The 13,548-nt window shown below is 34.3% G+C and overlaps 1 protein-coding gene across 1 annotated transcript in view; it reads left to right on the forward strand.

The window, feature by feature from the left end:
• The window catches only part of tex264b (testis expressed 264, ER-phagy receptor b), a 40,949-nt gene extending 27,602 nt beyond the window's left edge, over positions 1–13,347 (forward strand). The window contains exons 3-4 of the mRNA XM_079597758.1: positions 4,436–4,604; positions 11,357–13,347. Coding sequence (XP_079453884.1) covers positions 4,436–4,604; positions 11,357–11,640 — 453 coding nt within the window. The 3' untranslated portion in view covers positions 11,641–13,347. The remainder of the gene's footprint in view (positions 1–4,435; positions 4,605–11,356) is intronic.
• Positions 13,348–13,548: the final 201 nt, after the last annotated feature.

Below are 13,548 nucleotides of genomic sequence, written 5' to 3' on the forward strand. Positions count from 1 at the left end.
CTGTGTCGTGTGAGAGAAATAAAGCTGTATAAATACATCAATAATGTTTTATTTCTCACAGTCATTCTCTGTTGGTGGTAGCCAGATTGACCTTCTGTTTCCTTTTTTACTTTCTGTGTGTTTGAGAGAGATTTTGCTATCTTTTTGTTATCAATGTTTGTTCCCTTGAAAGAAATAAAAAAATAAATAAGGATATATATATATATATAAAACATCACAACAATTTTTAATAACTGGTTTTAACACCCTGTACACACTATCGATGTTTCTTTTGAAGAAGAAAAACAACACCTTTCGAAACGCAGGGCCAGTTTGAATTGCAATGGGGGGACGTCCCAGACAATCTTAAAGCTACTCAATCACCAAGCCAAATATTTGATGGGCTTCTCCAGCAGTCACCGCAGGGGCCTTTTCTCCTTGTCACTCATGTCTTTTCGTAAATAGCATAGAGTCTCTCTCCACGTCTTATCTTTATTCTCTCCTGAGATATGCCATCCCTGGAGACACTGAAGATAGTGGGGATATTTTATGGCAGTGGTCCATCACTATAAAAAGGTCTTTCTCCTTGAAGAAGCAATATGGCATTTTGTTATTTAGTTAATATTTTTTTTTTGCTTGCTGTAGGGTAAATGTGTGATCTGTGAAAATGGTAATCTAGTTACGCAATCAAGTTAGACAAGAGAAAACATGTATTGCTCTTTTTAGCTTGAGAATAATTTACTATACCATTCAAAATGTTGGGGTCAGTAAGATTTTTTTTTAAAGAAATCGTAATATTTCTACAGCAACGATGCAGTCAGTTGATCAAAAGTAACAGTAAAGGCGTTTATAATGTTTAAAAAATTCTTTTTGAGATCTTTGACTTTTAATTTCAGATGTTGGTAACAACATTTGAGATTACTAGGTTCAGTTTCTCAGAAAAACTGAAAATAGTTTGCTTTCTATGGGAAGCAGTGGAGATATTAAAGAGATCTCATTTGATAATGTCCTTCTTTAGGACTGTATTCTGAGTCAGTCATATCATGTCTCTTTCTGTGTGTATCAAAGTACTATCACATTTGACACATTTTCATTAGGAAATTGCCCATTACTCCATCAAGATCAGTATTTCTGTGTTTCTTTGAATGAATGAAAGCCTGGAAACAGATCTCAGAGCACTCACCGAGTTCAAGATCCTTTTCATAGTGTAGAAAGGCAATCCATGCTTTATCTTACCCTCTGCTACTGTTGAGAAGAAGAAAAGCGTAAAGGCATTTCCATGCCCTGATTTTCTCTCTCTATTTCTGTGAGTCTAGCGAGACTGAATCTATATGAAGGAACATTAATTAAAAGGATATACAGAGAAGAGCCGTGTGAGATAGAACCTTTCCTCTTGAATTTGGATGAGAAATTTTGACAGCTTTTCATCTTCGTCTCTGGCTTACCCAGCCATCCCTCTTCTTTTCCTCTCCATCTGTTTTCTTTTCTTCTTAGAGTTTGCAATGGAGCCTTTTTGCTTCTCTATTTTTTTCTACATTCTCCTCCTACATTTTGTTATCTTCATTGTATTTATACATGGATATCCCGTATATCTCACCTTGAAATGTCAGTCAACTCAGTTGAATTTAAGTCATATATAGATGTACCACTAGCTAATGGCCAAAATTTTAATGACTTAGTAGTTATATGGACTACTTTTATTATCATTTAATGACTCTTTTATGGGGGTTTTTTCCCTTGTTTTTTTCTTTTCGTTATGGAGCTTGACAGACTTAGTTCTCATTCACTTGAAGTTTACTGAAAAGAGTTACTATTCTTTCAAATATTAGCCTAGTATTGTTTAAAAATCTACCTTTTGTGCTCCGCAAAAGAAAGTAATATGGTTTGGAATGAGGTGATTAAAATAATGACTGGATTTTCTTTTTGGGATGAACTATTCCTTTAAATCACATTTGCTTTGGACTACAGTGCTGAAGTAGCTACCACAGGGTTGACGGCAATAGAGCTCAGCAGTGTTTCTGAAAGTAAAACTGCCATTCAAGTTCTCCAAAGTGTAATATATTTTTTTTTATGAAAGTTAAGATTTTGATAAAAGTATTATAACGGAATGAAAGAGCTAATGCCATAAAGAGCTGTGAGGTAAATCTTTTTAAGTACACAATCTTAAACCTTTGTCTTTTCCACAGTTTTCTGGCTTTAAATTTATATATTTAGGTTGATTGGTTTGGCTCAATTCATTATTGAGGAGTTTTGGAAAATTCGTTGGAGAAAAACATGAAATACAAACCCATTGAAAGGGGATGATAACTCTGTAGGTTTGCATTAGTAGGTAAATGTAAAACGTTGGAACAATAGCTGATTATTTGAGGGAACGACTATTGATTATATGATGATGGTGGATATGAAAATTCTTGCCCTTCAGCTTTATTTTGATTGCAGAGTGTCACATGAGACCGTGAGCTGGTTAATTATCTAGAATCAATAGTTCAGCCATAAACCAATTAGATAATCCCACTAGGGAGACCAAGACAATACACTTATGGATTATGCATCAGCATTTTAAGTTGTACTAGACAGACTTTTAAAAAAGCCAAAACTTCTAATAATGATAAATTAGCTGACCTTTTTTTTTTAAGTGTAGACCCTTGCACAAACAATCGGCCCAATTTTGTTACCTAAGAGTTTGAATCAATAACTCAACAGACATTTTTTAAACTTGCTCTGTGCATTTTTCCTTTTTCAGGTCTTGAGGGACTGGATCTCAAACAGTATGGCATGGATACATTGTTTATGATATTGGGATATTAATAGCGTTACGTAATCCCCCAGCTTCTAGTCCCTTCTGTCTCCTGTCCCTGTTTACGGCCCCAGTCCTCCAGCTTTGTTTGTGGCAGCACACGTCAATCATCTGTCAGATGTAGAATATAGCGCCGTGGCGGGGAGATCAAGCTTTCAGATCAGGCCTTTTGCTTTTTCAGACTTTGAACTTGTTTGTGATTTAAATTTTAGGAGAATGTATGCTTATGATAAAGGCAATTCAATGAGGAGTTATTCAGGTAAAAATGATTGTGTTTTTATATGTGTATCATTTTAAAAGAGAATTTTGGTCATAATATAGACTTAAATCTATCAGAATTCAATTAGACACAACACCCTGACTGTCATAGGTGTTGAAAGCCTTTGTCTGTGAGAAACAGATGGTGGGAGAACAGAGACGTCCCTGATGTCCCAGACTCTTTGAGTACATGTAGAAAACTAAACATACATCCTTTACTGTCAGCTGCTAATTTTGCTTCAGTCTCTTTTTTTGGAGGGGAGCAGTTGTCCGACTTTTGTTTGTGATTTCTACAAACTAATTTATCTAAATATAATCCCTGTCCAACCTGGTGATCAATCATCTTATATTTTTGCACTTCAAACCATTTCTGATTTACATATTCAACACTTCACTTTAAAATATTCATCAGCTTAATGAATATTGATGTAACATTTGACTACTGTTAACTACACCCTGCCTGAAGGGAAAGCAACACATTTCTTAAGGGTTTGGAAAGAACATAATTACCAAAATGATGCATTTAGGATGCCTTTGACAAATGTATTTTACATGCACGCATTTGGTAGATGCTGATATCCACAATGGTTTATTGGGATACTTTTTGCCATTGAAATAAGTGTGGAAAAGTGTCCCAATCAATTTGAATTCACCCTACATACTCAGCATCCCAAAAGTGAGCCTCATTTTGTTCGATTTTTTGGGTATATTCCTGGTTTAAAAATGCCTGTTTCAATTAGTGTGATTTAGTGCTCGTAAGATTTTAATGAAAAGATCACAAGACAGATTTGTCTCAATAGGAGGTTTAACAACTCTGTTGGGGGCTCCTTAAATTTGATTGAAATGAAGCAGGCTTTGTTAGCTTTGATGAGAAGTGTGTTTGTGTGTGTTCAGGATAAGTGTTAAAACCAGTGAGTATTAAAGGGTGAAAACTGAGAATAGGAAGGGGTAAGAGGAAGAGTTAGTGGGTGGACATTGATTTTTTATCATATTTAAATTAGTTCAAATTATTATAAGGCTGTCGATGTGGATGGATGGACAAATTTCACCAGTCTTCAGTATCACATGATCCTTCAGAAATCATTCTAATTTGCTAATTTGCTGCTTAATAAACATTATTTTATTGTTACTTATCAATGTTGAAAACAGTTGTGCTGATTAATATTTGTATTTAGTGCATTATAAATGTCTTTACTGTCACTTTTGAAGTTTATCCTTGCTGAAAAAAAGTATTTATTTCCTAAACATAAAAAAAATCCTAAACTTTTGTGTATTTCAGCTTGGAAAAGTGCTGGGATCATTCTCTTTTTTCTTTTTCTTTTTTTTTTGTACATGTGGTTGGATTGAAAGAACTTTTATTCAAATGTTTTTCTTTTATCTTTCTGTCTGTGTGTCTCTTAGGAAAGGAAATTATGTGCGCATCCATTTCTAGAGATCTACCGAGGAGGGATGATCCACTATATGAGTCCGCTGGCTCGGCAGGGTGATTTCTATGTTCCTGAAGTTAGAGAGGCCCAAAAAAGGTTACTGGGAAAAGAGTCTGAAGAGGACAGGAGGACGGACATCACAGGTATACTAATGATGGCTTTCCTATTGATGCTTTCTTATCTAAAGTAACTCACAGTACACCAATTAAAGGAATACAAGTTTAGCAAAGGCATACTTTTGATTATCTACATACCTATTTTGGCTAAGAACTGCCCATTTAGACAGAAAGAGACATGTAAGCTACCTCTTTGGTTTGACAATGACGTTAGTAGACACTTGTTGGCTCCCATCAAAGATTTTTAACCCTCCCACTGTTTATTGAGCACTAATAGTAGCCTATTGTCAATTTAACAAGTTCACATTTAGTGTGTCCAGTGTATTTCAACGGTTGACATTTCACATGAAAGTGTTTTAATATGCATTAACTACCACCTTATGGAGTTTTGATGTGGTTTCGTCATGTTGGCTGAACTCACCTACACCTGCTCTAGTGATAATGAGACACAATCTGTGTGTGAATGGCGTATTGCCCCGGTCAGACCAAAGCCTAGAGGTATCGCCGAGCAAATATGAAACACGGGTGAGCTGTTTGTGAGGGGTGTGTTGTCCACACCAGCTGTCCTGTCCTGGTGATGCCTGTTACACCTGTTAGTCTGTTACCTTGAAACAAACACATAATGATAACTAATATATATGATAGAGGAAGAAGATTAAAGCAGAGAAGACGGAAGATTAAAGGACAAATATGAAGCCTGCTGGTTTATTGGGTCTAAATGTGCTGCTAAATGTAATATGTTTTACAGCATGTCTCATTCCTACTGTCCTGTTCAAGTGCACGTTTGATCTTCCAGCGGGACACACAGACCCTTAAAACTAGCACAAAGTTAGTTGCTATTGGCTCATAACTTTAGAATCTAACACGAAATCGTCTGAATTAAAACGTTCAAAATGCTCTATAAATGTATTTATCAGTCATAAATATTGCTAAATATATTGGTTACACATTACAATGAGGTTCAATTTATTAATATTAGTTAACTACATTAGTTAACATGAAGTAACAATGAACAATAGTTCTACATTATTTATTCATCTTAATTCATGTTAATCTCAACATTTACTAATCCATTTTTAAGATCAAATGTTGTAACTAGCATGAACATTTTTATTAACTAGCATTGACAGGTTAATAAATGTTAAAATATATTGTGCATTGTTAGTTCATGTTAGTTCATGCATTAACTAATGTTGACAAATGAAACATTATAAAGTGTTACCAATATATTTTCAATATTGGCTTATAATAAAAGCAACAAATAAAATGCTGTTTCTATAAATGTTTTAGGAATAAGTTAAAGTGATAGTTCATCCAAAAATTTGTCTTCTTTTCTCATTCTGTGGAAGTCAAAGAGTTCCAATGTGATTTTTGACCCCATTTACTTTCATTGTTTGGACCAAACAGTATATAGTAATTCAGTCATTCTTTTTTTTTTTTTTTGTCTTCCAAAAATAACATTTCATGATGACTATATTTGTAATATTTACATGTATGCATTTGGCAGACGTTTTATTATAAAAATTAACTTGCATGGCATTCAAGCTTCAAATTTTTTAAATTCATGCATTTCCTGGGCTTCAAACCCATGACCTTGGCGTTGTTTTCAAGGCAAAAGTTTAGTAATCCTTTAGTGATTGTCGAACACAATTTGATAAATTCAAGGCGCACATTTTCATTACGCGAAGCACTTTGTCTTTTACCGTAAGCGAGTTTCTTTTGAGCTTCACTAATTGAATGTGTGTGCCACTCAAACCAGCAACAGATAAAGGAGCAAACAATCATCAGACTGTACTTTTGCTGGTTGGTGATCATTCAGCATCAAACCATGATAACAGTATCAAACTGAAGTAAATATACAGTATGCAGGTTATAAAGCTTCTCATCATGTAAGCGCATGTTATCACTGAGAAAACCAATGAAAAAAAAACAGAATATTAGAATATTTACAGAGGACTGTAGTGTATATACCAAATGTACCAAAAATAATGCTGTATGAACAATCTATGTTAAATATTAGGGGTGTAACGATACCCTCATGTCATGATTCGATACATGTCACGATACGATATTATGGCGATTCTCCTAGACATGGTAAAAGGTTAACAAAAATGTTACTGTTGATTAAAATGATAAATTTGATATTAAATCGTGAGTGTAAATGAATAGGCTTGGACTTGGTGCTGGTAACCCAATGCACACCACAATAAAAATATTCATGATTCTGAAGCTGAAAATACAGAATTATTTTAAACGAATATGCTTGCACTCTGTCACTGACTAGATATATTTAAAATAATGTAGGCCACTTTGTTACATCAGACATTTGGCATTATCAGGACACACAAATATTGTATTATTATAGATAATATTCAACATTAGTAGTTTAATGTACTGACACAAACTCTGAAAACTTGAAGTTTTTCCTCACACAGTAATTTTTATTTTAGATTAACTATACACAATAAATATTGTCACTATCCACGATACATATTGTTGTATTTTTGTATTGTAATATATTGTGACACAATATTGTTACACCCCTATTAAATATGGTCTAAAAAATCTACAGAGAGGTTTTGGAAATTTGAGTCTGGAATCTTGAAATGGAAAATGTGTAGGAACCCTGGCTTTTACACTTGTATATCTGTCAGTTTTGTCTGACTAACTGTCTTCTAGTAGCAAAATAAACATGTCTTTATGATTTATTAGTCCACACAACAGAATTCTGAAAAACATACACTTTTTTGTGAAATGGTTTTCAACTTTTAATGAGCAGAAGTCTGACAGCAGTGTGCCTGTAGTGACACAAAGTGCAGAGAACAGATGTGAACAGAAGAAAACAGATTTTCTAGTCCTTGATTTTGAAGTACTTCTGGTTGTCTCCGAGCAGATGTCTGCGCTGTGTTTTGAAATTGCCAGGGATGTTTCACTGCAGTTGTAAAGTCAGAAATGACTGACCGTTTAATTATTAATATGCACTGTCATCTCTTTTTTGAAGATGGAGTTAAATTGCAATAATTCACTAAAATAAATAACTTAATGTCATGTTTGTAGCTGTGTCAGCTACGCATTTTGAAGCAGAAATCGCAAATGATGTTGTCGTGCCGAAGAAATCGCTGTGTTTTGCTGAAGTGGTGTGAAGCTGACCTTGCTGCTCAGATTTAGGCTTTCAGCATCTGTTCCCCGGTGAAAGATGCTGTTCACGAAACGGCTGCAAAATGAGTTTTGTCAAAGAGGCATATTGCACTGAAATGTGCTTTAAAAGGCAGGGGCTGTGTGGGTGAAGTGCCGTCACATATGGGAAGCCAAGGGGAATTCGAACACCTTACTTTTCTTTAATCACAAAAGACTGATCGGCAATAGCATATCACAAGGTTCTCTCTTTGCTTGAGAAAAGACTGCATTACTTTGGGAGTAATTTACAATTAAACGATTTTGATGTATACAAATTAGGTTCCAACTGGATTCCAACTTGTATTCAATTGTTTTTTTAATACAAATTAATACCTATTTTATACATTGGTTGTCAGTGGTCCCACTTTATATTAAGTGGCCCTAATACCTGTGAACTAACATGGTAACTACATGTGTACATAGTATGTAACTACAGTGTAAGTACACATTGGTACATAGTATCTACAACTGTATTATTAGTGTAACTACACGTATGTAACAACCCACATAATGGTATGTGTAAGTACAAATGTGTAACAGGACATTGGTAACAACACTTTTTTCAGTGTAACAGGAATTATGTAACTACATTTTGTAACAACATGTAGCCTATTTGTTGTTCCACTTCCACATGCAGTCTTAGATCCTGCAGTTACCAGTTGATGTACACAACAATTACCTTAACAATTACACTTTATATTAAGTGGACAGTTCCTGAGGAGTTACCATGTAACACTGGTATCACAAGGTGAAACTTTAGTTGTAATTCAACATTAGTCCTGCCAGTCATAAATACATGTATTCCAACTGGTAACTGCAGTATCTAAAACTGCATGTGGAAGTGGAACAACAAATAGGCTACATATTGTTGTTACAAAATGTAGTTACATAATTACTGTTACACATGTGTACTTACTGAAGTGAAAAAATGTTGTTACCAATGTCCTGTTACACATTTGTATTTACACATACCATTCTGAGGGTTGTTACATATGTGTAGTTACGCAAATGTTACAGCTGTAGATACTATGTACTAATGTGTACTTACACTGTAGTTACATACTATGTACACATGTAGTTACCATGTAAGTTCACAGGTATTAGGGCCACTTAATATAAAGTGGGACCAAATAGTATAATTAAATCATAGGAATCTTTTATATTTCAAATCTGTAATGTATGCTTCCAATGCAAAGGCTAGTACTCGGGCTCGAATTGACATGAAAAATGGACACGTTTCATTTCCGACACGCGCTGTAAGCGACCAATCACAACAGTCTAGGCCGTCTGACCAATCAGAGCAGTACCATGCATGTAAACCTATTGAAGGAAAACCTCTAAAACGAAATCAGGAACCTTTAAAATTGCATAAATGTAAATATTTTTGTAATATTACTGTTGGCACATATATATAAATGCACATAAACAAATACCAAAAGATGGCAGGTACATTTGTAGTAGTTTGTGAGTTATTGAAGCAAAATGTATAAAATGTCACAATTTTCCGGCGGCCTCCGCTACGCATGCTGATGGCATTTGAAGGACGCTTTGTTCTCTCTCTCTCTTTATCTTTATTCCTCTCTCTCTTTCACAGACTCCGTTCCCTGTCATCCCTCGCTATCCCCCCTTCATCTAGTCTGTCCGTCCCTACCAAAATGCCACATTGACAGGAAGAGCAGGAGGCAGATAAACAACACTTAGTGAACGGTCATCTAATAGACACACAAAACATCCCTTCATCTTAGAAGCACTGACATAAGCAGAAAAAAAGCTGAGACGCAGGCGGTCCTGACACGTTTGTCACTCCGACACACTGAGTGTGAGCGTGCGGGGTCTCCTTCACACACAGCATGAGCGCACACACTTCTCGGTGAAACTCACCTCTCTCAATCTGTTAGTCTGTCTTTCCTCTCGCATACTGTCATTGTGTGTGTGTGTGTGTGTGTGTGTGTGTGTGTGTGTGTGTGTGTGTGTGTGTGTGTGTGTGTGTGTGTGTGTGTGTGTGTGTGTGTGTGTGTGTGTGTGTGTGTGTGTGTGTGTGTGTGTGTGTGTGTGTGTGTGTGTGTGTGTGTGTACATATAAAGTGTGTGTATAAAGCTGCAAAACATTTAGCTTTATCTCTCAATAGGAAGGCACAATATTGGTTAATCGGCTTATGTTTCAGATTTTTTCATTTATCCATATTTGTTGATATTGGATTTTTAATTGTGCATGATCATTTCCCCAATTTTTACATTTGTTGTTACAAAGTTACTTATGTGAATATCCAAAGTGGACTATCGAAAATATATATATATTTTACAAAAATAGTAAAGATCTTTTAATATCAGTCATTTTTTTTGGTTATTGGCCACAATGATCATAATGATCATCAGATTTTTAGTATTTGCTTGAGTTTTAATATTTGCACATTCCTATGTTTCAAAGCACTTTTTTATAGGATTAAGAATAAAGAGGCTCCGTGTTATTTTAGTATTATTTAAATATGTATTAATATTTTGAATTAGCCTTTATTTTTATATTTTCAGTCTTCATTTTAATTTTAGCTAAAGTAAATGTTAGTAATTTTGCTGTTTTTTTTATTAGTGTTTTTCTATATTTCTATGTAGCTTTAATTTTTTTTTTTTTTTTTTTTTTTGGATAGTTGCAAAGGCAACCTATCTAATTTTCATGTAATTTTAAAAGTAATATTTAAATTTTATTTTGGTTTTATTATATTTTACGAAGTTAGTAGTTTTAGTTCAAAATAACAACGCTGATGTAGCATTTAAAAATGCTTTAGTTGTAGGTATTTTATTCTTTATTTATTACACAAAATAGTATAGAATTTTTATATCAGCCAATAATTGGTTACGATCATAATAATTATTATCGTTATTGGCCTGATTTGTAGTATTGGTTCATCCATGTTTCAAATTCATTTTTTATGCAGAAAAAAAAATATGAAAATCTAGACATTTGTAAAGAAAATATTGAATGAGTTTTTTTTTTTTTTAGATATTCAGTTTTTTGCATCTTGCTATGCAGTTGCTAAGGTGTTCTGAATGGTTGGTAGGTGGTCAGATGAGTTCAGACACATAAATGATATACCACAAACATATCGAGGCAAGTGCTATTACTTGCCTTAACAATGAGATATACAATTCACTCCTGATAGATGATAAAACGAATGATAAAAAAAAGAATGCATAGACGTGCATTGACTGAGGGATGCTGAGCTCTTTTGAAATGGTCCAGTAAAAAAGCACCTAGTAATTTATGCTACAAACAACTAAAAGACCCCAACATCTGTATGGAAACCTAGTTATCTGCAAAGGTGTTTGTTCACACACTCCAATGCCAACACACAGTCCTCCAAACACTCCTCATCTCCTTTCCACAAGCACAGTCACAACTGTTAATTAGCAAGTAGCACCAGTGCAGAAACAACCTGAGATCGCTATTAAACACAAGCAAACGAACATGTGATACAAGCTTCTGTGTGCTAGCCATACTAGAGATGCTTTCATTTGCTGAGGTGCTGCTTGCTTTCTGTGAGACTTTGGCGAAATGAATCACCTCTTGTGTTTGGTGTGTGTGTGACTGCGTGTGTAAACACACAGGTGCTGATTCCCACAGCGAGTGCAGTTCTGTGAGCCGCCTGCCCCCCTCCGACAGCCGGGACACCTCACCTGCCCCGTCCACCACCAGGACACACTCGCACGGAGACCGAGACCGACACTGGGACTTCGAGCGCGTGGAGAGAAGCGACACCTCCAGCGTTTCTTCCTTCGAGGAGCTGGATCTGGACTCGGACAGGTGTGACCGCACACCTCCAGCCCTCACAGGAAGTGACAAAAACAACCTGCAGGGCCAAGACAGAGAGATGATGGTTGAGGAAGAGTGAGAGTTGCTTTTAAAGGGATAGTTCACCCAAAGATGCCATTGTTCTTGTAGTTTCAAAAGCCAAATGACTTTCTGTAGAATCTTTACGTACTCTTAACAGCTTATAAACTTTAAAAAGCACAATAAAACTGGTCCATATGACTTGTTTACAAGCAGTGTTATGTTAGTATTATACATATAGTATTTATTACTATTTTTGAATGTTTTATTTTTAAATTTACATTTTTAGTTGAAGTATTAATGTGCATTTCTCTCAAATTTTTGTTTAAGTTATTTTGTGATAAAACATTTGTTTTAATTGATCTATTTAGCTTTATTTTTGTTTATTCTTTCATCTAATGTTCATATTTTATTAAATCTCTATTTCAACAACAGGTTTTAACAGTTTTCGTTAACAATAGCAATATTATTTCTAAGTCTTCTGAAGCATTGCCCTTTGCAAAAATAAGACGTTTGGTGGAAAAATTATGTTTTTTTTTATTATTATCAGTGAATAACTGCTTTATTTTGGTCTGTTTCTCATAGAAAACTATAGTATGGCTCCTAAGACTTGGAATATAGTCGTATGGACCATTTTTACAGGGATTTTTATTTGTATCCTTTTTTGGCTTGACAACTATGAACTGTTGAAATTCTTCTTAAAGAAATCCTACTTTTCTCAACTACAGAAAAAAGAAAGGTTGAGAAAATGATGACAGAATTTTCATTTTTGGGTGAACTATCCCTTAAAGTGTTTGTGTGTTGGGAAAACATTACAAATATAGTCAAGAAAGTAATTTAGTTGATTGTTTTCTACTGCGAAGGGAATCATCAGGTATAAAATTGTGTCTGTATAGACAAACATATTGAGCCATGTTACCTGAATATCTTGAAAGCATCTTCATAATTTTATTTAGTGCATCTTCGCTAGTATTTCATTAGTGAATCTGTTGTTTGTTTGTTATTAATCGTAAGTTCCTATTGACTGAAGTTAAACTGACATCGATGTTAGTGATTATTCATGTAATGTTCAGCTTTCAATTATTTGAGTCTAATGTGTTATTCTCTATCCTCACATTCTGTCTTCTTCCTTCAGTAATTACTAATTTGCGCCTAAAGAAACTCCCAAAACTGAAGAGTTATGTGACTTGAATATTCATTCATCAAAGCCATATGTTCATAGACAAACCAAATCTTTATTTGCACCAGAAACTGACAGATAACATTTCCTCGCTCGGTAGACGATTGCAGCAGATTTACACTTGTTTATGTGTAGTTTGCAATTAAAGGTGTTTAGAGCACATCATTATTTGATCATATTTTATCATATAAATGGTATTTGCATATACTTGATTTTCCAGTGAGTTTACAAATTACACTTGATCAGTGTAGTATATATTTTTTTCCTGCTATTACAGTGGTATTTTCTATACGATGAGTATTTCCAGGTGTTGTTCACGACTTTGAATTTCTTGTAAAAAAAAAAAAAAAAAAAAACATTTTTAACTGTGTTGATATCTTGAATATTTATGTTTCCGTTGAGTTTCAGGTTGTGCAAGTTCACACACACTTCAGGACAAACTTGATATAATGTTAGTTTAGATAAAGTTTATAATATTGATATAATGTTAGTTTAGATAAAGTTTATAATATTTCATATGTCTGATTTAAATTCTTAATGATTTGTTCTGCTAGTTGTTGAGCAACTTAATAAATGGTTTTAACAGACAGAACTGGTTCTTCTTTCTTCATAAAACTTTATATTTATTTCTACATTTTAATTTTAGTTATAGTCATTTTATGTGCTTTTGTCATTTTTACTAGTTTTATTTCTGTCAATATTTCTATTTATCTTTAAATCATATTTTTAGTTTTAGTAATTTTAGTACGTCATCTTGAACTTTTATTTCAGTTTAAACTCATTTTATTT

This window comes from Phoxinus phoxinus (assembly GCF_949152265.1).
Source record: "Phoxinus phoxinus genome assembly, chromosome: 22".
Taxonomy (NCBI): domain Eukaryota; kingdom Metazoa; phylum Chordata; class Actinopteri; order Cypriniformes; family Leuciscidae; genus Phoxinus; species Phoxinus phoxinus.